The sequence below is a fragment of the Neomonachus schauinslandi genome, chromosome 4 (genome assembly GCF_002201575.2).
Source record: "Neomonachus schauinslandi chromosome 4, ASM220157v2, whole genome shotgun sequence".
In the NCBI taxonomy this organism is placed as follows: Eukaryota; Metazoa; Chordata; class Mammalia; order Carnivora; family Phocidae; genus Neomonachus; species Neomonachus schauinslandi.
In genome coordinates, this window is record NC_058406.1 from 90,391,146 (window position 1) to 90,416,196 (window position 25,051).

Sequence of the window (25,051 nt, forward strand, 5' to 3'; positions counted from 1 at the left end):
GTGCGTCGGAGGGCTCAGCGCCGGGCCCCGCCGAGGCAGCAAGGCGCAGGCCCCGAGGGGCGCACGAGTGGCCCCCGGGGACCGGCGCCCCGGCCCGGGCATGAGGCGCGGCGGGGCCGGCTGGAGCCGGAGGAGGAGCCGCCGCCGCAGTTGACCCGGCCGGCCGGGAGCAGGGAGAGATGCAGAGCCGGGCAGCCCGCGCCCCCCTTCCAGCGCCACCGCCGCCGCTGTTGCTGCTGCTGCTGCTGCCGCCACTGCTGGGAGACCAAGTGGGGCCCTGTCGTTCCCTGGGTCCCGGGGGACGTGGTTCCTCAGAGGCCTGCGCCCCCGCGGGCTGGCTCTGTCCAGCCTCAGCCTCCAACCTCTGGCTCTACAGCAGCCGCTGCAGGGATGCAGGGACAGAGCTGACTGGCCACCTGGTGCCCCACCACGACGGTCTGAGGGTCTGGTGTCCAGAATCCGGAGCCCACATCCCTCTGCCGCCAGCCCCCGAAGGCTGCCCATGGAGCTGTCGCCTCCTGGGCATTGGAGGCCACCTCTCCCCACAGGGCAAGCTCACCCTGCCCCAGGAACACCCGTGCTTAAAGGCTCCCCGGCTGAGATGCCAGTCCTGCAAGCTGGTGCAGACCCCAGGGCTCAGGGCAGGGGAACGGTCAACAGAAGAGTCCATGGGCGGGCGTCGGAAAAGGAATGTGAATACAGCCCCCCAGTTCCAGCCCCCCAGCTACCAGGCCACCGTGCCTGAGAACCAGCCAGCGGGTACCCCTGTGGCATCCCTGCGGGCCATTGACCCAGATGAGGGTGAGGCAGGCCGGCTTGAGTACACCATGGATGCCCTCTTTGATAGCCGCTCCAAACATTTCTTCTCTCTGGACCCAATCACGGGCGCTGTAACCACAGCCGAGGAGCTGGATCGTGAGACCAAGAGCACCCATGTCTTCAGGGTCACGGCGCAGGATCATGGCATGCCCCGCCGGAGCGCCCTGGCCACACTCACCATCTTGGTGACTGACACCAATGATCACGACCCTGTTTTCGAGCAACAGGAGTACAAGGAGAGCCTCAGGGAGAACCTGGAGGTTGGCTATGAGGTGCTCACTGTCAGAGCCACAGATGGTGATGCCCCTCCCAATGCCAATATTCTGTACCGCCTATTGGAGGGGCCTGGAGGCAGCCCCTCAGAAGTCTTTGAGATTGACCCTCGCTCTGGGGTGATCCGAACGCGTGGCCCTGTGGATAGGGAAGAAGTAGAATCCTACCAGTTGACGGTGGAGGCAAGTGACCAGGGTCGGGACCCTGGTCCACGGAGCGCCACAGCCGCTGTGTTCCTATCTGTGGAGGATGACAATGACAATGCCCCTCAGTTCAGCGAGAAGCGCTACGTGGTCCAGGTGCGCGAGGATGTGACCCCGGGGGCCCCGGTCCTCCGGGTCACAGCCTCGGATAGAGACAAGGGCAGTAATGCCCTGGTGCACTATAGCATCATGAGCGGTAATGCTCGGGGCCAGTTTTACCTGGATGCCCAGACTGGGGCTCTGGACGTGGTGAGCCCTCTCGACTATGAGACGACCAAGGAGTATACCCTACGGGTCCGGGCACAGGATGGCGGCCGCCCCCCGCTCTCCAACGTCTCTGGCCTGGTGACAGTGCAGGTCCTGGATATCAATGACAATGCCCCCATCTTTGTCAGCACCCCCTTCCAGGCTACTGTGCTGGAGAGTGTCCCCTTAGGCTACCTGGTTCTCCACGTCCAGGCCATCGACGCCGATGCTGGTGACAATGCGCGCCTGGAATACCGCCTTGCTGGGGTTGGGCATGACTTCCCCTTTGCCATCAACAACGGCACAGGCTGGATCTCTGTGGCAGCCGAGCTGGACCGGGAAGAGGTTGATTTCTATAGCTTTGGGGTGGAAGCCCGAGACCACGGCACCCCAGTGCTCACTGCTTCAGCCAGTGTCAGCGTGACCATCCTGGACGTCAACGACAACAACCCCACCTTTACCCAACCAGAGTACACGGTGAGACTCAACGAGGATGCGGCCGTGGGCACCAGCGTGGTGACGGTGTCGGCTGTGGACCGCGACGCGCACAGCGTCATCACCTACCAGATCACCAGCGGCAACACCCGCAACCGCTTTTCCATCACCAGCCAGAGCGGTGGCGGGCTGGTGTCGCTCGCCCTGCCGCTGGACTACAAGCTCGAGCGGCAGTATGTGCTGGCGGTCACTGCTTCCGATGGCACACGGCAGGACACGGCCCAGGTGGTAGTGAACGTCACTGACGCCAACACCCATCGTCCCGTCTTTCAGAGCTCCCACTATACGGTGAATGTGAATGAGGACCGGCCGGCAGGCACCACAGTGGTGCTGATCAGTGCCACGGACGAGGACACGGGCGAGAACGCCCGCATCACCTACTTTATGGAGGACAGCATCCCCCAGTTCCGCATTGATGCAGACACAGGGGCTGTCACCACCCAGGCTGAGCTAGACTATGAGGACCAAGTGTCCTATACCCTGGCCATCACCGCCCGCGACAATGGCATTCCCCAGAAGTCTGACACAACCTACCTGGAGATCCTGGTGAACGATGTGAATGACAATGCCCCTCAGTTCCTGCGTGAGTCCTATCAGGGCAGCGTCTATGAGGATGTGCCCCCCTTCACCAGTGTCCTGCAGATCTCAGCCACTGACCGTGACTCTGGCCTTAATGGCAGGGTCTTCTACACCTTCCAAGGGGGCGACGATGGAGATGGTGACTTTATCGTGGAGTCCACGTCAGGCATTGTGAGAACACTTCGGAGGCTAGACCGTGAGAACGTGGCCCAGTACGTTCTGCAGGCTTATGCGGTGGACAAGGGGATGCCTCCGGCCCGCACGCCCATGGAAGTGACGGTCACCGTGTTGGATGTAAACGACAATCCACCTGTCTTTGAGCAGGACGAGTTTGACGTGTTTGTGGAAGAGAACAGCCCCATTGGGCTGGCCGTGGCCCGCGTCACAGCCACCGACCCCGACGAAGGCACCAATGCCCAGATCATGTACCAGATCGTGGAGGGCAACATCCCTGAGGTCTTCCAACTGGACATCTTCTCTGGGGAGTTGACGGCTCTGGTGGACTTGGACTACGAGGACCGGCCCGAATACATCCTGGTCATCCAGGCCACGTCGGCTCCGCTGGTGAGCCGGGCTACAGTCCACGTCCGCCTGCTTGACCGCAACGACAACCCACCGGTGCTGGGCAACTTTGAGATTCTTTTCAACAACTATGTCACCAACCGCTCGAGCAGTTTCCCTGGGGGTGCCATTGGCCGTGTGCCCGCCCATGACCCTGACATCTCAGACAGCCTGACCTACAGCTTTGAGCGGGGGAATGAACTCAGCCTGGTCCTGCTCAACGCCTCGACGGGCGAACTGAGGCTGAGCCGGGCATTGGACAACAACCGTCCTCTGGAGGCCATCATGAGCGTGCTGGTGTCAGGTAAGGAAGGGCCCAGGTGGCGTCGGGCGGGGGTGGCCCTTGGGGGAGGGCCCGGGCAGCTGTCCAAGGAGGAACCGCTGACCCGCCTGTCTGCCCAGTGCCTGGCACAGAGGCTGAGGGGCGAGAAGGAGCTTGGGAAGGAGCCCTAGGAATCCTGGCAGCTGGTGTAGGCCCCGCCTGCCGCTGCGGCCTGGGCTGGGCTGCTTTGGTTGGCTGCCCCCTGCCTACCACCCTGTGACGTGGCAGGGGAAGTGTTGCGGGGCGGCCCTGGCTGTGGCTGCCAAGATTGTGAAAAAAGGCGCGTGGAAGACTGGGGGGTCCGGGAGAGCTGGGGGAGGGGTAGAGAGGACTGTGGTGTGGTGTGGGGTGTGGGGGGAGGTGGGGGGGAGGCGAGCCAGTCCCCTCAGCACCCCTTCATGCCCAGCAGGCTATTCCTGTGATCTCATAACAGCCTTCTGACAGAGCAGAGGGCCATGGGGCACAGGGTTGCCGCCGAGGGGTCAGGACCCTGCAGTCGGGCCTCTTCTGGCCCCTTCTGGCTCCCAGCTGAGCCCCAGACTGGCTGAGGGGGACTTTGTCTAGTGCATTCTTTTCCCTCCAGGCAGAAAGAGCCTGGCCTGGCTATCCCTTCAGAGCTCCCGCAGGAAGTGAAGCCCGAACTCATTGTCTCTGTCCAAACAGACCCCACTGTCAGAGGCCATGGTTCGGGGTCCAGCTTGGGGGAGGGGCTGCAGGGAAGCCAGGGGCAGGCTGAGGCCTCCTGGGGCCGCTTGCCACCCCATGGGCTGTTTTAGGATGCTAGGCCTTCTTTGCTGGCTGTGACCAGTCTGGGCTCAGGGAATGGGGTGTGGGACCAGGATGAGCCAGGGGACTGGTGGCCTTTGAGGGTACAGCCCCCTGCTCCGGTGGGGAGAGAACAGAGTCCTGGGGCGTGGGAGCCTGGCCGGGACCCAGGCTGGGCATTCCTGCTGCTTGGCCAAGCGCTCAGCCTGCAGACTCCCTGGACAGAGGGTTGGGGGAGGAGAGTTGATAGGGGGTGGGCAGCATTCTGTCTTCTCTGTCAGCTATGGGGAGTGGCAAGGAGGAGGCCAGCCCCAGGTTGTGGAGTCCCTTCCCCAAGCTTGGGAACGACTGGCAACCCCCATGAGGGCCCCTTGTTAGGGGTACCCTGCAGATGGATGGGCCAGGGTACCCCACTCCAGACACATCAGGGAGGGGAAGAAGAGAAGAGTCTGGCACCCCTTTCCTGTCACCCCAGGGAATCTGGGCCTGGAGGGGAATGAGAGACATGTGGGATGCAGGGTGTGGCTTCAGCCCCCTCCCCCGCTCTGGGTCTTTCCTGGACAGATGCGTCTCCTGCCCCACTCCTCAGGTGGCCATAGGAGCCCGGGCAGGTGAGGTTTTAGAGGTCCTAGACAAGGTTCTGTACCTCCTGAGGCTTCAGTTTCCCTGCAGGAGGAAGTGAAGGGCTGGAGTTCCTGGATCCTCGATCCTTCTCTGTGTTGGGAGAAGCAAGCAGCGGGGAGGGATGGAAAAGAAGGGGCTCTTCCTCTTGTCCTCCCCACAGCCTGTCCTAGGTGAGAGTGGCAGGACACTGAGGAGGCCCTGCCCAGCCTTCAGGCTCCTACCAGGGCAGGGCCCCTGACCACAGCTCCCCTAGAACAGAAGGGAAGGCCTCGGGCTGGCCCTCTAGCCCTGGCCCCATCCTGTCCCCTCGGCCCTGACCCTTGGAAGCAGTCACCACGGCAACCCCAAAGTTCAGGGAGGCTGGGGTGAGGGGGAATTGACTCCCACTGCCCCTTTGTTTCCCTTCTCTTGTTCTTTGTCTCTCTTTCTTTCCTGCCCCTGCCCCTGCCCATGGGGGCCCTCCTGCTCTGCCCCTCTCCGTGGCCCTCTCCCGATCTCCTGTGTGGCTCTCTCCTCCTTTCCCACTTTCTCCATTGCTGGCTCTTTTCCTGGATCTTTGTTTTCCCCTGTTTAGTCTCCACGTTCCTGCCTCTCTGCCTTCCCCCTCTCTTGTTCCCTGTGGCTGAAGCTGCCCCCACTTGGGCTGGATGGCTCTCCTGAAGCCCCAGTTCTCCCTGCCTCTTTCTTTTTTTTTTTTTTTAAAGATTTTATTTATTTTTATTTGAGAGAGAGAGAATGAGAGAGAGAGAGAGCATGAGAGGGGGGAGGGTCAGAGGGAGAAGCAGGCTCCCTGCCGAGCAGGGAGCCCGATGCGGGACTCGATCCCGGGACTCCAGGATCATGACCTGAGCCGAAGGCAGTCGCTTAACCGACTGAGCCACCCAGGCGCCCTCCCTGCCTCTTTCTTACCCTGCTGGGACACCCAGGAACTCCTGTGCATGGCCCGGTCAGCTCCCAGAGCGGTAGACCCCGTCCAGGCCCACAGCTTCCACTGGCACATCTGCCAGGGGAGAGAGGCTTGGAGTCTGATTCTGCCACAGTCTGGGACCTGGGACCCCTGTTCCCACCCTGCCTTGGCACCTGAGGGGTGACCTAGGTCAAGGCAGGGGAGAGGAACAAAGAGCAAGGACTGAGCAGTAGGTTGATTGCTGGGGATGGGGGACCACAGAGGAGGGGGCAGGTGGCCACAGATGGTAGACCAGATGGGAAGCAACAGAGACACATTGGGTGAGGGGCATGGGCGGGGCCTGGGACTGCTGAGGGGAGGCACAGGGAGGAGTGCTTGTTCCGAGGGCTGAGTGGTGGGGAGGTTTCTCTCGCTCATGGGCTTTGACTGCCCCCCTCCTTTCCCTAATCAGTTAGGGGCACTGTCTGGACTCTGGGGCCACCTTCTGCCTGGAGGGACTCTCCCATCAAGGAATCACTGGGCAGAGTCACCAAGTACACAAGAGCTCTGTGCCAGGCCACACCTCAGTGCAGGGTGGTCTGAAAGCAGGAGGAAAATAGAGCCTGAGGTCATCAATCTGGGCAGGCTTCCTGGAGTAGGTGAGCTTGGGGCAGGTGAGAGAAGTAGGAGGACTGTGGGCTGGCATGTTCGGTGGCTATAGACAGGAGTGGGAGGAGCAGGAGTGGGTAATGACAAGCAAGCTTGCTGGTGAGAGCTGGCAGGCTTCGGCAGCCTCAGGTGATGAGGCTGGAGGGCAGGTGGGTGGACCAAGGACAGGGCTGAGATGGGTCTCTGCCTTCAGCCTTCCCAGGCTCAACTGAGCTGCCGGGGGTAGTTAGCCACCTCAAATAGGTATGGAAGCAGAATCTACCCCCAGGTTCCTCTCCTACTCCCGCCTGGCCCCCAGAAACACCATCTCCTGACCCGTTCCTGCCAGGGGGTCCTTTTCAGTATCAACTCAGGGCCCCTGCTGTGTGTGTGTGTGTGTTTAAGATTTTATTTATTTATTTATTTGAGAGGGAGCACAAGTTGGGGGAGGGAGGTAGAGGGAGAAGCATACTTCTCTCTGAGCAGGGAGCCCAATGTGGGGCTTGATCCCAGGACCCTGGAATCATGACCTGAGCTGAAGGCAGATGCTTAACCGACTGAGCCACCCAGGTGCCCCCCACCCCACCCCCACTGTGTTTTAAAGACCATTTCTTCACTAGGGAGACATCAACATCTTAGTATTTACTGAACACCTACTATGTGTAGGACATTGTAATAAATAAAAATATGAATACCCTTTAGGGCCCTGCCAAGCCATTTCCCCCTCCCCACTGGCCTCCAGCTTTCATTTCTGAGCTAAATAAAATCCATTGCCATGTATATGTGCATTCAGGTGTGTGTGGTACTTCTGGGCGTAGCGTGTGGGTGGAGCGAGACACTAGTGTGTGTGAGCGTCCAGCTGTTTGTAAGTGAGCGTGCGGCCTGCAGGTGTGGCAGGCATTCGGGCATAACGTGTGAGCCAAGTGGGCGATGAATAGCTGGAGGCCCAAGGCCAGAGGAGAGATCAGCCTAGTGGGGCTCTTCTGGGGTTTCAGATTGGACAGCTGCCCAGGCCCTTCCATCTCTGCCCGCCCCCCAACAGCATCAGGGCAATGGGTGGTGCGGCCTCTGGTAAGGTGGCTCAGCTGGATTTCCTGGGGTGAGGCCCCCGCCAGGCTATCTTCGGCAGCCTGGAGAGTTGGGCGGGAAGAATGCTTTGTGTGGGGCGTTGCTATGGGGATAGCAGGCCTGCGCCCAAGCAGCTATGGGGCTCAGTGGGAGGGGGACTGGGTGGCCCACTGACCCAGTTCACCCCCCCCTGCTTTGGTGGGGGAGGAGGGAGCACAGCCAGGGTCAGGGTTATAGTAGTGTTGAGATATAGAGGCCGAGGGGGAAGAATGATTATTTTTGTGGATATCTCTTGGTGCTCTGGGCCCTGTAGAAAGGTAAGAAATAGGCAAAATCGGGTTCTTGTGCAGGGAAGCCCCAAATCTGGTATAAGGGAGTGAGACTCATGGCTTGGGCAGGGAGAAGCACACAAACATTAAAAAATGTACCGTTCTTCACAACGGAGGGTTTTGGGAAAGTATGCAAAGAGAACTTCTGAAAATCAAATTGCCCTAAGTGTCTATGGGGCCTGATCCCTCAAGGTGTGACTTGCCTACAGGTGCCATACACGTAGTTTCTTGGGCACCTTTTGCCAGTGAGAAAAGGGAGTCCATTGTGGCAATGCAGGGCTGGATCTCAGCTCCCACTCCCTTCTCGGGGTGCTCCTGCCCAGGGCTAGGTCTATGGCTCGGCACCCCTGCCCTCCCCAGCTCCACATCAGGTCCTGACCCATGTCGTTTCCCTGCAGACGGCGTGCACAGTGTGACTGCCCAGTGTGCACTGCGGGTCACCATCATCACGGATGAGATGCTCACGCACAGCATCACGCTGCGCCTGGAGGACATGTCGCCGGAGCGCTTCCTGTCACCCCTACTGGGTCTCTTTATCCAGGCGGTGGCGGCCACGCTGGCCACACCCCCAGACCACGTGGTGGTCTTCAACGTGCAGCGGGACACCGACGCCCCTGGCGGCCACATCCTCAATGTGAGCCTGTCCGTGGGCCAGCCGCCGGGGCCCGGGGGCGGGCCGCCCTTCCTGCCCTCCGAGGACCTGCAGGAGCGCCTGTACCTCAACCGCAGCCTGCTCACGGCCATCTCGGCCCAGCGCGTGCTGCCCTTCGACGACAACATCTGCCTGCGCGAGCCCTGCGAGAACTACATGCGCTGCGTGTCCGTGCTGCGCTTCGACTCCTCGGCGCCCTTCATCGCCTCCTCCTCGGTGCTCTTCCGGCCCATCCACCCGGTCGGGGGGCTGCGCTGCCGCTGCCCACCCGGCTTCACGGGCGACTACTGCGAGACCGAGGTGGACCTCTGCTACTCGCGGCCCTGCGGCCCCCACGGGCGCTGCCGCAGCCGCGAGGGCGGCTACACCTGTCTCTGTCGCGACGGCTACACCGGTGAGCTGGGGCGGCCTGGCGGGCTGAGCGGGCTAAGGGCCGGGGTGGCCTCGTTCCTTTCCGGAGTAAGGTGCCGGTGACCCTGGCCGCCCGCAGATCTCGCTTGCTTCTCCACGACCTGCTGGGGAGAGAGGAGGGGGGAGCCCTTCTTCTCCGAGCTCCCCCCATCTCAGGCAGCACCAGCTCTAGAAGCAGCCCGCTTGGGTTTATATTCCAGCTTTGCCACTAGTAGTTGCGTGACCTTGGGCAAGTTACTGAATCTCTCTGTGTCTCAGTAGTTTCAGTAGTTTCAAATGGAGATAATGAATCTACTTACAGCCTAGCAGGGTTGTAAGGATTAATTTAATTAATTTAATACATGTAAAGAGCTAGCCCTTGGAAGGTGTTGGCTGTGATTTAAGAGACCCCTGGGATCCGGTGACTTGTTCTGCGTCTCACCTCACAGCTTGACTTAGCCCTGAAGCTGGCCCTGGGACCTGGTCTCCTCCCACCACTGAGAGAGTTACTTTTCTGCGCTCTAAGTAGTGCTTTTCTTCCCAGGCATGGAGGGGAAGGCATGGAAAAAGCTGGAGGGGTTTGGGTGCGGGGTAGAGTTGGTTCTGAAGGTCATTGCACCTGTGTGACCTTGAGCAGAATAGCTCCACCCCTGCCCAGGTGCTGGAAGAAGGGTCAGGCCTCGGGGTTGGCCTGTGACCTGGGTCTTTACACATCCCCTTCCCAGCCTTTCCCTGGGAGGCTCACTGCCTCTGCTTTGTGCCCCTGCCCCTGCAGGATCCTGTTTCTCCTCAGGACAGCCCCTTCTCCTCTCCTCCATGCGCCCTTCCTTCCCAGATAGGTTGGGCCTTATTCTCTCTCCTCCACAGCCATGCCCACTAGCTCTGCCAGCAGGGACAGGCAGACCCCACCGCCTTCCCTGCTGCATCTTCCTGCCCAGAACTTGCCAGACTTGACTCCTCTCAGCTGCTGCTGTGGGTGGGGGTGGAAGGGAGGGCAGGGCTTGGGGGATGGGAGGGGAGTCTTTGTCCAAGAGGATGGGGAGGGGGGCTTAGAGTAGGCGAACAACAGTTTCCATGGAAACAAGAGCCAGTCACTAGGCACAGGAGCTGAGAACCTATCTCTAGAATCTGGGAATGGGGAGGGAGAGAAAGGGGTGGATTTTCCCATCTGATGTTGTTGGAATTTTCAGCTCCTCCACTGAAATCCTGGTCTGCTCCCAAGGCTCAGTCCCCCATTCTGTCAGTATCTCCCAAGTGCACAGAGGGCCTCAGTCTGGACCCCAGGGCTCAGGGTGGGAGTTCTGTGCCCCATTCCCGGGAGTCCCCAGCTTCACCTCACCCCCCCCTGCCCTCCAGGCATAACTGACAATCCAAGTGGAAGCCTGGTCTCATCCCCAGAGAGGGAAACCGATCTTGGCGCCTGACAGGGACAAAAGCACCAGTGGGAGGGAGGGAGGAAGGGGGTTTGGCGCCAGCCCTGGTGTTGTCCTGCAGGCTCTTTCCTCCATGCACATTCACCCCTGTGGGAACAGAACAGCCCCTAGCTTGCTCGGTAGCCGTGACACCAAAGGCTAACTAGGACCTGGGCCTTGTGACCGGGGTCCCGGCAGGCTGTGCGCTTGAGCCCCAAACAGGAGTACAGAAGGGCCTGGGAGCTCCAAGGAACTTGCAGGGCAGCAGTATAATGGGATGGTGGTGAGGATGCTTGGGAGAACTTGGGAGTGTTGCAGGAGGTACGGCTGGGCCCGGGGGAGGCATCCCAGGTCCCCTCCGCCTTCTCAGGCACTTGGTACTCACCCTGCCTTTCCCCCTGCCAAGGTGAGCACTGCGAAGTGAGTGCCCGCTCAGGCCGTTGCACGCCAGGTGTCTGCAAGAATGGGGGCACCTGCGTCAACCTGCTGGTGGGTGGCTTCAAGTGCGACTGCCCGTCTGGAGACTTCGAGAAGCCCTACTGCCAGGTGACCACACGCAGCTTCCCTGCCCGCTCCTTCCTCACATTCCGTGGCCTGCGTCAGCGCTTCCACTTCACCCTGGCCCTCTCGTGAGTGACTCGGCCCTGGGGGGTGGGGTGGGGAGGGTGCTGGGAGCCTGGGGTGTCTCCCCCTCTACAGGCAGGGTGAGAGGTCGGGCCGCGAAAGTGCTGGGAGCAGGTGGTTGGTAGAGCCGGGTCGGCACTTGGAGTGGCCTGTGCACTTTGCCAGCAGGCCTTCCTCACCCACCAGGGTCCACTGACCACTCCTCCTACCCACTCTCGAGGGTGGGGAGCCAAGGGGTCAGGGTTCTGGTTTCAGTTCTGGTGTGGGCTCATTGTCCACACTTGAGCTCCATGGCCCACGGAGCCAAGGGCCACGGTGTCAGCTCTCAGGAGGGTCCTGAGTAGGATCAGGGGCTAGTTAGGTGGTTGGGGTGGTCGGGGTTAGGTGGGTGCCCCATTCCCTGCCCCCCACCCCCAACTCCTGCTCAGGTTTGCCACCAAGGAGCGTGACGGACTGCTGTTATACAACGGGCGCTTCAACGAGAAGCATGACTTTGTGGCCCTCGAGGTGATCCAGGAGCAGGTCCAGCTCACCTTCTCTGCAGGTGACCCCGGTTGCCCCATGTCCTTGCCCATCTCCCAAAGGCCCTAGGTGTCTTGGCCCCCGACCCCAAGTCACACCCCCCCAGCCAGACCTGGGCCCGGTTCCAACCATGAGCACACCGTTCCCATTCCCAGCCCTCACCTGGTGTCCCAGCTCACCTGGGTCCTTTCCCCAGGGGAGTCGACCACCACCGTGTCCCCGTTCGTGCCCGGAGGGGTCAGTGACGGCCAGTGGCACACAGTGCAGCTGAAATACTACAATAAGGTGGGTGTCAGAGGGGGTCAGGGAGTCAGAGGGTTCTGTCCTTGGCTCAGGTGCTCAGACCGAGGTGGCGCTTCATCCAGGGGGGGCTGGTCATGGCGCTTCTGGCCTAAAGGGAGGGAGGGGGGTGGGCTGGGCTATTCCCCTGCCATCGCCGAGTAGTGCTCGATGCTCAGTGTCCTGTTAGACAGGCACGGACTCCAGTGAATGTCGAGGAAGGCAGTTAAGCACGTATGTCCCGTGAGCACGCTGAACGGGCACGTGTGTGTATATGCACACGCGTGTGTACAAAGGGGTGTCTGCAGGTGCTGGTGTCTCTGTGCCTGGCCCCTGGACCTCATGGGCTCCTTGTTCACTGTTCCCCTTCTCTGCCTTCTCTGCCCACAGCCACTGTTAGGGCAGACGGGGCTCCCGCAGGGCCCATCAGAACAGAAGGTGGCTGTGGTGACGGTGGATGGCTGTGACACAGGGGTGGCCCTGCGCTTCGGAGCTGTCCTGGGCAACTACTCCTGCGCTGCCCAGGGCACCCAGGGTGGCAGCAAAAAGTGAGGGGGAGAGGGCTGGGGCATGCGGTGTGGTGTGGGGCCAGGTGGGCAGGTTGAGAAGGTGGGCCTTAGGGGGCCCGGAAGTGGAAACCAATCCAGATGGAGGCCCTCCCTCACCTTGCTTCCCCTAGTTCCTGCTCAGCCTTCTGCAGGGCCTGGGGTCGGGGGTGGAAGCAGCAAGATGAGGGGACTAGAGTAGGTGTCATGGAGCGGTCTGGGGGAGGGGTGGGTATGAGAGGGGAGTGGCTCCAGGTTGGGGTGCCTCCCTTCCCCTGTGCTGTTCTTCAGGGCCCCTCAGGCTCCTGCTTAGGCCCTTCCCCGCTCTGGCCTGGTGGAAGGAAGAGGGAAGGAGGAAGGGCCAGAAGCCCCACCATCGTGCTTCATGTTGCCACCATTCTTGCTCCGCCAGGTCTCTGGATCTGACAGGGCCCCTGCTGCTGGGTGGGGTCCCTGACCTGCCCGAGAGCTTCCCTGTCCGCACGCGGCACTTTGTGGGCTGCATGAGGAACCTGCAGGTGGACAGCCGGCATGTGGACATGGCTGACTTCATCGCCAACAACGGCACCGTGCCTGGTATGGGAGCCTGGGGTAGGGGCCAGGCCAGGAGCCCCGGGCAGAAAGGAGGGCTATGGGGACATGGTGGGGGTTTCAGAGGGCCCTCCAGCCGCAGGTTTTCTGTTTGGAGCCCCGAGCCGAGCCCCTTTCTCTCCCTTCTAGGCTGCCCTGCCAAGAAGAACGTGTGTGACAGCAGTACTTGCAACAACGGGGGCACCTGTGTGAACCAGTGGGACGCGTTCAGCTGCGAGTGTCCTCTGGGCTTCGGGGGCAAGAGCTGTGCCCAGGGTAGGAGAGGCCACCAGCAGAGGCCAAGGCCCGAGAGCTGTCAACAATGCTGGGAACACTGGCAGGGTCGGGGCAGGCACTGGGCAGGGCCCAGCCAAGCTGGGCTGTGGGTGGAAAAGCATGTCTGGGCAGAGCCCTGAGAGGGGAGCACTGGAGACAAAGGGCCCAGTCAGAGGCAGGCCTGGGCACAGTGTGGGGCGGGCGCAAGACAGGTAAATGCTCCGGAGGGCGGGGCCAGCGAGGGGAGTGGGCACTGGGAGAGGCAGTGCCCTGCCTCCCGTGGAACCACCACCTCTGAGCATCACACCCCCTGGGGTACTTGGCCGCTCCACCCCTCAGAGTCTGCCTTCATCTGCCTCCCCAGAAATGGCCAACCCGCAGCGCTTCCTGGGCAGCAGCGTGCTGGCCTGGCACGGCCTCTCGCTGCCCATCTCCCAGCCCTGGCACCTCAGCCTCATGTTCCGCACACGCCAGGCCAACGGTGTCCTGCTGCAGGCTGTCACCAGGGGGCGCAGCACCATCACCCTGCAGGTGATGCAGGGAGGGGGAGGGTAGGCGGGCCCTGACCAGGGCAGCTGTGGCCTCCAGGGGGCTGGTCAGAGAGGGCTAGGCGGGGTCTTTTCTTTCCCCGAGGCTCCGTCGGCTTGTTGGATCACTGCTGCCATCTATTGGCCCCGAGGGAAATAATACCGTTTCCTCTGTGGCCTCAGCGGGGCTGTAGGATGGGTTTGGTGGTCCAGGCGGGAGGGCAGTGGGCTGGAAGAGCCGATGAAGGCAGGCTGCTGACCCTGTTTTCTTTTCTTCTGGTGAAGCTGAGGGAAGGCCACGTGGTGCTGAGCGTGGAGGGCACAGGGCTCCAGGCCTCGTCTCTCCAGCTGGAGCCAGGCCGGGCCAATGACGGCGACTGGCACCATGCAGAGCTGGCACTGGGAGCCACTGGGGGCCCCGGCCATGCCATCCTGTCCTTCGACTACGGGCAGCAGCGGGCAGAGGGCAACCTAGGCCCCCGGCTGCATGGGCTGCACCTGAGCAACATTACGGTTGGGGGCGTGCCTGGGCCAGCCGGCGGTGTGGCCCGCGGCTTCCGGGGCTGTTTGCAGGTGAGCATCCTCCTCTGCCTTGCCATCTTCCCCACCTGGAGGCCCGCGCCACGGAGGGCCAACATCGCTTCTGTCCCTCCCAGGGTGTGAGGGTAAGCGAGACGCCCGAGGGGGTTAGCGGTCTGGATCCCAGCCGCGGGGAAAGCATCAATGTGGAGCCAGGCTGCAGCCTGCCAGACCCCTGTGACTCGAATCCGTGTCCTGCCAACAGCTACTGCAGTGATGACTGGGACAGCTATTCCTGCAGCTGTGACCCAGGTGTGCCAGGGATCCGGGGAAATGGGCAGGTGGGTGGGCGCCGGGGTCTCACTTCGGCTCTGCTGTGTGGCCTGAGGCCAGTCACATGACCTCTCTGAGCCTCTTCTCCTGCACTACAAAGCCGTAGCCAGCTGGTAGGATTCTCAGGTGGAAGGAGGTGGCGTGAAGGCAGGTTTAAAGAAAGTGCCAGGGCAAGGTGGGGATTGAGCCTCTCTCATCTTTACGGTCCCAGGTTACTATGGTGACAACTGTACTAACGTGTGTGACCTGAACCCGTGTGAGCATCAGTCTGTGTGTATCCGAAAGCCCAGCGCCCCCCATGGCTACACCTGCGAGTGTCCCCAGAATTACCTTGGGCCATATTGTGAGACCAGGTAAGTGGACCAGGGCACGCAGCAGCCTGTCTCTGGGGTGTCCCTCAGAGTACCGGGAACTGGGCTGCACATGGCTGCAGCAGACGGGGTGTGGCGGAGGGAGCTCACGTCCGCCTGGGCCCCTCTCTGCAGGATTGACCAGCCTTGCCCCCGTGGCTGGTGGGGACACCCCACGTGTGGCCCGTGCAACTGTGACGTCGGCAAAGGCTTCGACCCAGACTGCAACAAGACGAGCGGCGTGTGCCACTGCAAGGTGACAGCCCTGACCCGGGCCCTTGAGGGGGGGCGCTGGGGAAAGCCTTCCTGCAGAGAGCTCAGGGCTGTGTGCCCTTGCTCTGATGGGGGGAGGGGGACAAGTGGCCACGTGCTCCCACGTGGCTGCGATTTGGGGGGCCCCAGGACCAGGTCTTTACCAGTGAGCTCTAGGCCAGCTATACTGGTTGGTTGCAGCCCGCTCTGATGGTTGGTGTCTCACTGATGGACTAGACTGCAAATCATTACCAGTTAAATATGTTTTTTTTAAGATTTTATTTATTTTGTGAGAGAGCGAGCGTGCATGCGCAGGAGTGGGGGAGGGGCAGAGGGAGGAGCAGGCTCCGCGCAGAGCAGGGAGCCTGATGCGGGACTCAATCCCAGAACCCTGGGATTGTGACCCGAGCCAAAGGCAGATGCTAAACGACTGAGCCACCCTGGTGCCCCTAAATAGTTTGAATACCACTCCTGGGAGGACCTGAAGTCAGTGAGCCTCTCTCTAGAGGGACCACAGCCCAAAGGACCCCTGAGCATCCCGGAGAGAGAGAGCCTGCGCCAGTGACCCTCGTCGTCTGTCCCCCCTTTCAGGAGAACCACTACCGGCCCCCAGGCAGCCCCACCTGCCTCCTCTGTGACTGCTACCCCACGGGCTCTTTGTCCCGCGTCTGTGACTCTGAGGACGGCCAGTGTCCATGCAAGCCAGGCGTCATTGGGCGCCAGTGTGACCGCTGTGACAACCCGTTTGCTGAGGTCACCACCAATGGCTGTGAAGGTGGGGTTCCCATGACGGGTCGGCGGCTCTCCTGCTGCGTGCCAGGTCCCGGCGTCCCAGAGGGACCAGGAGCAGGGGCCGGTTGCAGGCCCGGGGCTGCTGAGGGAGGGCTGGAAGCCCAAGCCGAGCTCCGAGGGGACAGCTGCCCCCGGGTGACCCTGTGTGCTTCCTTGCAGTGAATTATGACAGCTGCCCACGGGCCATCGACGCTGGGATCTGGTGGCCCCGTACCCGCTTTGGGCTGCCTGCTGCTGCCCCCTGCCCCAAAGGCTCCTTTGGTAGGTGCTGGAAGCCTAGCATGTGATATTGTGGACTCAGCCTCTCCTCCCTGGGACGAGGGCGGGAAGCCCCTGGCTGCAAATCCTGGGACTGCTCCCTGGTCTCCAAGTCCTTCCTTGGTGCACTGTTCCTCTGCTCTCAAGGTTGCCTGGATGAAGGGCACCTACATCTTGAACTCTTATCAAAAATGCTGACAAACCTGCAGCGTGCCTGCCACGGGGCTGTGTACTAGAGATTCGAAGACGAATCACACAGTAGGGGCTGTCGGGTGCTATTCCAGGGGACACGGCCCCGGGATGGGGGCTGGTGCTGGTCCTTGGATCGATGACGAACACAGTTCATAAGCAGAGAGTGGCAGAGAGCCCAAAGTGGTGGCTGCAGAGGGGCAGCGATGTCTGGGGGCTCGAGGAGGACGCACGCCCCGTGCTCCTGGAGTCCTCGTTCGGGCCGGTCTGGCAGAGGTCTTGGCTCTAGTGTTCTCTACACCTGTCCTCCTCTTCTAACTGGGGCTCCAGGAGGGCAGGGCCCTTGTTTGCTTGTCTCCTGTCTCTGGCCCATGAGGTGCTGGCCCCCAGGAACTCAGGCAGGTCCCGGAGGCCTCCTGTGTCTCTCCTGAGGCCTGTCCCCTGGGCTTCCTTCCCCCAGGCACCGCCGTGCGTCACTGTGATGAGCACAGGGGGTGGCTCCCCCCAAACCTTTTCAACTGCACATCAGTCACCTTCTCAGAGCTGAAGGGCTTTGTAAGTGAATTTCCTCATGTCTAACTCCTCTCTCCCCTCCCTGCTGCCAGCTTTGAGAAAGGGGCTTCTGGAATTCCAGCCCCTGTCTCCTGGGGCCTCCACCTGGAGTGGCCATTTCTCCCCTTTCCTGAGGCCCTTTCCTTCCTGAGTTCCAGCTCTGCCCCTGGGGACCTCACTGCTGCCCTCCTGTGCTGACCTCCCTTGCTCCCTGTCCTGTCTGGCTCCATCCTAGGCCGAGCGGCTGCAGCGGAACGAGTCAGGTCTGGACTCGGGGCGCTCCCAGCGACTGGCCCTGCTTCTGCGCAATGCCACGCAGCACACGGCTGGCTACTTCGGCAGCGACGTCAAGGTGGCGTACCAGCTGGCCACACGGCTGCTGGCCCACGAGAGCGCCCAGCGGGGCTTTGGGCTGTCGGCCACGCAGGATGTGCACTTCACCGAGGTGGGGCTTGGATGGGGCAGGGCTGGCTGGTTAGATGGGGGTCATGGTGAGTGAGCCTGTTCCTGGGGCAACTTGGGGGCCATCCCTGCCTTTGGGGAGGGACCTCCCAGCTGGCGTGAGGCCTCCAGGAGCTCCCTTGAGCCGTAGAATTTAGAGCATCTCTTTCCAGCCCTTTCCCTAGTAAGGTGCTGATAGAAACTAATGTCCGTGTTGGGGCCTGGTGTGACTGAGCTCCTTGGAGCAGAGGCCCCCTGCCCACGGTGCCAGGGTGGGGAGGAATCAGCGTCTAGTACCTGTGCAGGGGTCCAGGCCCAGGGCCTGGGAACTCTCAGTTGCAGGAGGAGGAGGGAAGGTCTGAGGGAGGGGTGTGGCTGGGTGGGCAGCCCGGGCTGGTCTAGGCACAGGTGCGGCCTGGTGGTGGGGAGGAGAAGGCGTGGGGCTATAGCACCCTGACCGCGCTCACCCTAGAACCTGCTGCGGGTGGGCAGCGCCCTCCTGGACGCGGCCAACAAGCGGCACTGGGAGCTGATCCAGCAGACGGAGGGCGGCACCGCCTGGCTGCTGCAGCACTACGAGGCCTACGCCAGCGCCCTGGCTCAGAACATGCGGCGCACCTACCTGAACCCCTTCACCATCGTCACGCCCAACATTGGTGAGGCTGGCGCAGGGCGGGGTTTGTGGACGGAACCCCGGGCACGGGTGGCTGTGCTGGGGGCCCCCTGCCTGAGCCCGGCTCTGACCCGTGACCCTCTCCCTAGTCATCTCTGTGGTTCGCTTGGACAAGGGGAACTTTGCTGGGGCCAAGCTGCCCCGCTATGAGGCGCTGCGGGGGGAGCGGCCCCCAGACCTTGAGACAACGGTCATTCTGCCTGATTCTGTCTTTCGAGGTCAGTGTGGAGCTACAGGGTGGGCCAGGGGCCTGGCTGGGGCATCCCTGTGCAGGGCCCCGCTGAGTGGACACTGTCCCGATCCCAGAGACGCCCACCGTGGTCCGGCCCGCGGGCCCTGGAGAGGCCCAGGAGCCTGAGGAGCTGGCACGGCGTCAGCGGCGGCACCCAGAGCTGAGCCACGGGGAGGCTGTGGCCAGTGTCATCATCTACCGCACTCTGGCCGGCCTGCTGCCCCATAACTATGACCCGGACAAGCGCAGCCTCAGGTGAGCAGCCGCGGAGACGAGGAGGGGGCGGGGATGCACGGTGGGCGGCTGAGTGCTGAAGCCTGGGGAGAGGCCGGGGTGGGGGTATCCCCGAGGGATGCTGTCCCCTCAGCCACGAGACTGCCACAGTGACTGTGCGCCTGCCTGTTCCTCGTCAGAGTCCCCAAACGGCCAGTCATCAACACGCCCGTGGTGAGTATCAGCGTCCATGACGACGAGGAGTTTCTGCCCCGAGCCTTGGACAAGCCGGTCACGGTGCAGTTCCGGCTGTTGGAGACGGAGGAGCGCACCAAGCCCATCTGTGTCTTCTGGAACCATTCCATCCTGTGAGCCTGCGCTGCCCTACCCCCAAGGCTTTGGGCGGCGAGCCAGGCCCCTGGGTGCCTTCCCCTGCTCGCGGCCTGACCCTCCTCCCGCCCCCCCCCCCCATCCCCCCGCAGGGTCAGTGGTACGGGTGGCTGGTCAGCCCGAGGCTGCGAGGTCGTCTTCCGCAACGAGAGTCACGTCAGCTGCCAGTGCAACCACATGACGAGCTTCGCCGTGCTCATGGACGTGTCCCGGCGGGAGGTTGGACCCACTGTGGGGGGCTGGGGGGAGACAGCCGCGGAGCCAGGCGGGGGGGCCCAGGGCCCCGGGCTGGATGCTCAGGCCCAGCCCTTCCTAATTCGCCTGGCCTCCTGCCACCTGCCCTGCAGAATGGGGAGATCCTGCCGCTGAAGACACTGACATACGTGGCCCTAGGGGTCACCTTGGCTGCCCTGCTGCTCGCCTTCCTCTTCCTCACCGTCCTGCGTGCCCTACGCTCCAACCAGCACGGCATCCGACGGAACCTGACTGGGGCTCTGGGCCTGGCGCAGCTGGTCTTCCTCCTAGGAATCAACCAGGCTGACCTCCCTGTAAGATGGCTCTCCTCCCCAGACACCGTCCACACATTCCAGTCCTCTCGGGCTCCCTGCCCCGGTCCCTGCTTCTGCAGCAGAAACTCTGATAGAACCCAGCCCAGCACCCAGCCCACGGTTTCCTCTTCTCGAGCTCCCCCTCGCTTCCCCGGCACCCTAGAAGTATCTCCCTCTGGCCCACACATCCCGAAGTGCCAGCCAGCGCCCCAGCCCTGCCCCTCTCTGTGCCCTGGGGGTGCCCTGGTCACTGACCTAGCGTGACCGGGCCCCCAGTTTGCTTGCACAGTCATCGCCATCCTGCTGCACTTTCTGTACCTCTGCACCTTCTCCTGGGCCTTGCTGGAGGCCCTGCACCTGTATCGGGCCCTCACCGAGGTGCGCGACGTCAATGCGGGCCCCATGCGCTTCTACTACATGCTGGGCTGGGGCGTGCCCGCCTTCATCACAGGTACCCCACACCCCCTTCCCGGGCCCGGGGCGCCACACCTCTAGGCCCTGGGTCCACCTTCATGGCACGTTCTCCCCACCCACATCGCCATGCCCCGGGCCGAGCCCTCCTCTCAGCCCCCGAGGCTCCCCATCAGGGACTGGGTCCCCCTCCTGCAGGGGTAGGCACGAACATGGGGACACAGGGTGGGTGGAACCCTTCATCCTCTGCACCTGGCCCCGTGAGCCCACGTGACACCTGACTGATTCCTGAGGCCCTACCACCCCTTCCCTTGCTGTTGTCACTGTACCCCCAGGTCTAGCCGTGGGCCTGGACCCTGAGGGCTATGGGAACCCTGACTTCTGCTGGCTCTCCATCTACGATACGCTCATCTGGAGTTTTGCTGGCCCTGTGGCCTTCGCGGTCTCGGTAGGTGCTAGAAAGCAGGCTGGGGGCCAGCAGGCTGCGTGTGCCCTCAGGATCCCCTTTAGGAATGGTGCACCTGCTGGGCCCCCGTGGGTTGCGGTAGAAGCTGTCTGTCCCCTGAGGATCCCCCTCTCTTGGTAGATGAGTGTCTTCCTGTACATCTTGGCGGCCCGGGCCTCCTGTGCTGCCCAGCGGCAGGGCTTTGAGAAGAAAGGCCCCGTGTGAGTACGGGGTGTGGGTGCCCGGGCAGTGGGCAGTGGGCAGGCAGGGGCGCAGGGGGCCTCCGGGCCGGGCTCACAGCCTCCCCCTCTCCAGCTCGGGCCTGCGGCCCTCCTTCGCTGTCCTCCTGCTGCTGAGCGCCACGTGGCTGTTGGCGCTGCTCTCTGTGAACAGTGACACCCTCCTTTTCCACTACCTCTTTGCTGCCTGCAATTGCATCCAGGTACCCGGCCGTGCCCTGTGGAGGTGGGAGGTGAGGCCTGCCTGTGGGGTGCCCAGACAGGCACTTAGCTGCCGCCTGTTGCCTGCCAGGGCCCCTTCATCTTCCTCTCCTACGTGGTGCTTAGCAAGGAGGTCCGGAAAGCACTCAAGTTTGCCTGCAGTCGCAAGCCCAGCCCAGACCCTGCGCTGACCACCAAGTCCACCCTGACCTCGGTGAGGGAGCCGGGGGCCAAGGAGGTAGAGGGCTCTGGGGCCGGGTGGAAGAGGCAGGAGCCCCAAGGAGCTTGTTCTCTGTGCTTCGTGCCCCCCTTTTTTTCATCCTTACATCCTTTGCTGGGGGGAGGAAGGGCTGGGGAAATGGTATGTGTGGCCTGGGAAGAGCAGGATTTGGGTGTGGGGAGGAGGATTTTGACTCAGGAGCGATGGGAGTGGAGCTAGGAAGAATAAGGTGAGGAAGGGGCCGAGACAGGTGATGCACTCACGGATACCCAACATCTGAGGATCCCTGGTGCATATTGGTAAATTTTCTGTCTCCCAGCACATTCTTGGCAGATGGTTTTTGACCAGGAAGCCCTTTCATATAGCGGAGTCCAGGGTACTTGGGGTGCACAGGGCTTGCACAGCTATGGGAGAGCTGCAACCACTCCCAGGCCCTGATATCGGGCGGGGGGCGGCGGGGGGGTGCTGCAGAGATGTGGGGCCTCTCTCTTCCAGACCTGGGCACATGGGAGGTAGACCTTGGGACAAGCTCCCTCGGCCCTTCCACTCCCAATCCTGGAGCCGCCCCGTGCTGCTCCCCCACTTACTGAGTCCTCTGTTCCCTGCCTAGTCCTACAACTGCCCCAGCCCCTATGTGGACGGGCGGTTGTACCAGCCCTACGGAGACTCAGCTGGCTCCCTGCATAGCGCCAGCCGCTCGGGGAAGAGTCAGCCCAGCTACATTCCCTTCTTGCTGAGGTGAGCGCTGGTGCTGGGGGCGGCGGCCAGGGGCGAGGAGCACCACGCGTGTTAGAAGCCAGGCCAGCCACCTGCTGGGAGCTGAACAGTGCACAGGGTGGCCGACACGGGTGGCACCTTAAATTAGAAGCCGGAGGGGCATGGGGGCAGGAACTGGGAAACGGGGGAGAGAGAAAAGAGTGGGACCCTGGGCAAGGGGCTGGGCTGGCCCCTCCAGTATGGTCTTGTCTTCGCAGGGAAGAGTCCACACTGAACCATGGCCAAGGGCCCCCTGGCCTGGGGGATCCAGGCAGCCTATTCCTGGAAGGTCAAGACCAGCAGCATGGTGAGAAAGGAAGCTCCTGCTGGCCAGTGGGGGGCAGCCGCTCTTGTGGAGGGTGTGCACGGGGCCATGGCTCAGCTCTGATCTCTTCCCCGTCTCCCAGACCCTGACACAGACTCTGACAGTGACCTGTCCCTGGAAGATGACCAGAGTGGTTCCTATGCCTCTACTCACTCATCAGACAGCGAGGAGGAGGAAGAGGAGGAGGAAGAGGCCGTCTTCCCTGGAGAGCCGGGCTGGGACAGCCTGCTGGGGCCTGGCGCTGAGAGACTGCCCTTGCACAGTACCCCCAAGGGTGGGCCAGCGCCAGGGCTGTGGCCTTTGAGGGGGCAGTGGGAGGGCAGAGAGCCAGGGATTCCTAGGGTGGTGACTTGCCTAGTTGTCTGCCTTCTTTGGGCCTTACCTACTTCCTTTCTCCACCAGATGGGGGCCCAGGGCCTGGGAAGGCCCCTTGGCCAGGAGACTTCGGGACCACAGCAAAGGAGAGTAGTGGTAATGGGGCCTCTGAGGAGCGCCCATGGGAGAATGGAGATGCCCTGCCTCGGGAGGGGTCCCTCGGCCCCCTTCCAGGCCCCTCTGCCCAACCTCACAAAGGTGAGTGGGGCATGCCCAGCTGCCGTGCTCCCCCATTCGGCACCCTCACACCTCACACTCGCCCTGTGGCTGGTAGGGCTCCCTAGGGCAGCCCCCTGATCCCACCGCCTGCTCCTCATGGCACCTGCCCCCCTGGCCCGCAGGCATCCTCAAGAAGAAGTGTCTGCCCACCATCAGTGAGAAGAGCAGCCTTTTACGGCTACCCCTGGAGCAAGGCACAGGGTCTTCTAGGGGCTCCTCAGCCAGCGAGGGCAGCCGGGGCGGGCCCCCTCCCCGCCCTCCACCCCGGCAGAGTCTCCAGGAGCAGCTGAACGGGGTCATGCCCATCGCCATGAGTATCAAGGCGGGCACGGTGGATGAGGACTCGTCAGGCTCCGAGTGAGTGGGGCTGGCTGGGTGGGACAGGGTGCAGCCCCACAGAGGCCCTGGCTGGGCTCGGAGCCCCTTCCAGGCCTCCCCAGGCTTCTCTGGCAGGTAGTCGGGGGACGAATGGGCTGGTGTAGCCCAGCCCCCTTCCTGTGATGTGCCCACAAACCATGGGGGCTCGTGGGGTCAGCTCAGGCCTGCATCAGGCAAAGTGAGGGAGGGTGGGGAGCTGGGGTTGCTTTCCTGTTTCCTTCTCCTGGTGAAAGCTTCTCACTGTCTTCTCTGCTTCGACTAACCCCCTGTCTGCCTTTTCTGTCACTTTCCTTTCCTGCCTCTCCAGATTTCTCTTCTTTAACTTCCTGCATTAACCCTGGGCCGGTGGTTCCTACACCCTGAGGCTCCCTTACCTTCCCCAGCTGCACTCATGCCCCCACTCCTGTCTTGTGCTTTATCCTGCCCCTGCTCCCCACCGCCTGCCCACAGCAGCGACGAAACGTCCATCTGAGGAGCCTGGGCCTTGCCGGGAGGGGCACCCACCCCACCCAAGGCCATCTAGTGCCAACTCCCTCCCCCACCATCCCCTTCACTGCACTTTGGACCCCTGGGGCCAACATCTCCAAGACAAAGTTTTTTCAGAAAAGAGGAAAAAAAGAATTTAAAAAAGGATCTCCACTCTTCATGACTTCAGGGATTAATTTTTTTTATATGCTGGAAACTGACTCCCCTTTCCCTTCCCAAAGAGGATAGGACCTCCCAGGATACTTCCCAGCCTCTCCTCAGTTTCCCATCTGCTGTGCCTCTGGGAGGAGAGGGACTCTTGGGGGGCCTGCCCCTCGTTTGCCATCACCAAAAGGAAAGGACAAAGCCACATGCACCCAGGGCATCGGGCCCTGCAGGCTGCACCCCGGCGGGGCCTCAGTATGGTGAGGGCGTCAAGGTCGAGGGCACTCCTCACCCTGCCTGTGCGGCCCCTCCCAGGAACTGCAAAAGCCCCGTCCGGAGAGGGGGCCGAAGGACTCCACGCCCCCGGACCCCCAAATGCTGCATGAACACATTTTGAGGGGAGCCCGTGCCCCTGGGCGGAGGCCGGGCCACCCCAGCCCCTCTCCTCTCCCTGGACTCTGGCCGCGTGCTGCAGCCCGGGCGTTTGCTCAGTTCGCTGACCCAAAAGTGCTTCATTTCCCTGCCTGACCCGCCCCGGGAAGGCCAGTCATGTATTTAGTTGCGCTTCTTTGCTGTGGTGTGGGTGGGATGGGGTGGAAGAGTAAGTCCGGGGCTGGCTCGGTTGCCCCCAGAAGTCTCAAGCACAGGTCTCAAGTCTGGGTTCTGGTGTCCACGTGGCCACCACCGCCGCCCCCCCCACCTCCACCGAGATCAGACAAATCCCACTTTGTCTGACCTTCTGTGGCCTCTGCGACGTGTTCTATTTTTAACCCCTTTTCGGAATTGGCTCTCTTCTTCAAAGGACCAGGTCCCGTTCCTCTTTCTCCCCCTCTCCCACACCCATCCCCAGCTCCCTGCGAAGAGAGAGTTAATATATATTTTTATTTATTTGCTTTTTGTGTTGGGATGGGTTCGTGTCCGGTCCCAGGGGGTCTGATGTGGCCGTGATGGGTTGGGTGGGCACCCAGCAGTCCTGGCGTGGGGGCCTGAGGCCCTTCCCTTTGCTCCAGGCTCTCATCTCCTGCCTCCTCTCCTCCCGCCGCCTCAGTTTTGCCAACCGCTGTTCGTTTGAGTTACGAACGCTGAGCATGTATTCCCCACTTGTCACTGACTTTCCTTTGGAGCAGGTGGCTAGAAAAAGAGGCTATGGGTGGGAAAAAAAAGTTCCTGTTTCTCATGTGTAAGGCTGGTTAATGGCTTTTCTGCCATGGATTCTCCCCCTGAACTCTCCCCTCAGCAATTCCTACAAAGGGTTAAAAATTTACTGGTTTTTAACTACTGATGACTTGACTTTAAAAAATACAAAGATGCTGGATGCTAACTTGATACTAACCATCAGATTGTACAGTTTGATCGTTACTGTAAATACAGTAGGGTTTTGTGTTTGTTTTTTTTCATTTCCCCATACTACTGAATAAACTATAGTTCTCTGCGGGTTGAGGGCTGTCATCCTGTGCTTCTGTGGGTGCCCTGTGCTTCCAGAGGGAGGCTCTGG

The 25,051-nt window shown here is 61.8% G+C and overlaps 1 protein-coding gene across 5 annotated transcripts; it reads left to right on the forward strand.

Moving 5' to 3' along the window:
• On the forward strand, window positions 1–24,990 carry CELSR2 (cadherin EGF LAG seven-pass G-type receptor 2). Of its 5 annotated transcripts, none has more exons than XM_044914576.1 (34): window positions 1–3,480; window positions 8,217–8,864; window positions 10,679–10,901; window positions 11,325–11,440; window positions 11,615–11,703; window positions 12,088–12,245; window positions 12,655–12,818; window positions 12,963–13,088; window positions 13,453–13,619; window positions 13,901–14,188; window positions 14,272–14,446; window positions 14,679–14,820; window positions 14,953–15,073; window positions 15,661–15,844; window positions 16,021–16,122; window positions 16,769–16,863; window positions 17,096–17,305; window positions 17,774–17,957; window positions 18,064–18,192; window positions 18,281–18,461; window positions 18,620–18,787; window positions 18,902–19,028; window positions 19,157–19,357; window positions 19,634–19,808; window positions 20,104–20,216; window positions 20,355–20,434; window positions 20,529–20,655; window positions 20,745–20,867; window positions 21,484–21,611; window positions 21,848–21,936; window positions 22,037–22,228; window positions 22,357–22,527; window positions 22,671–22,905; window positions 23,234–24,990. In XM_044914576.1, exons 1-34 carry the CDS (start codon window positions 180–182, stop codon window positions 23,259–23,261), a joined length of 8,760 nt encoding a protein of 2,919 aa, XP_044770511.1. In that variant the 5' UTR covers window positions 1–179; the 3' UTR covers window positions 23,262–24,990. The 5 variants fall into 5 exon arrangements, 4 of the variants coding, with proteins under 4 accessions (XP_044770511.1, XP_021545658.1, XP_021545659.1 ...); XM_021689983.1 differs by having other exon boundaries at window positions 23,377–24,990; XM_021689984.1 differs by having other exon boundaries at window positions 23,634–24,990.
• The last annotated feature ends 61 nt before the right edge of the window (window positions 24,991–25,051 follow it).

Coding starts and splice junctions, on each gene's coding strand:
- CELSR2 (XM_021689982.2), top strand. CDS start 180: ATGCAGAGCCGGGCAGCCCGCGCCCCCCTTCCAGCGCCACCGCCGCCG. Junction 8,865..10,678: donor CTGTCGCGACGGCTACACCG/GTGAGCTGGGGC, acceptor CCCCCTGCCAAG/GTGAGCACTGCGAAGTGAGT. Junction 21,937..22,036: donor AGGTCAAGACCAGCAGCATG/GTGAGAAAGGAA, acceptor CCCGTCTCCCAG/ACCCTGACACAGACTCTGAC.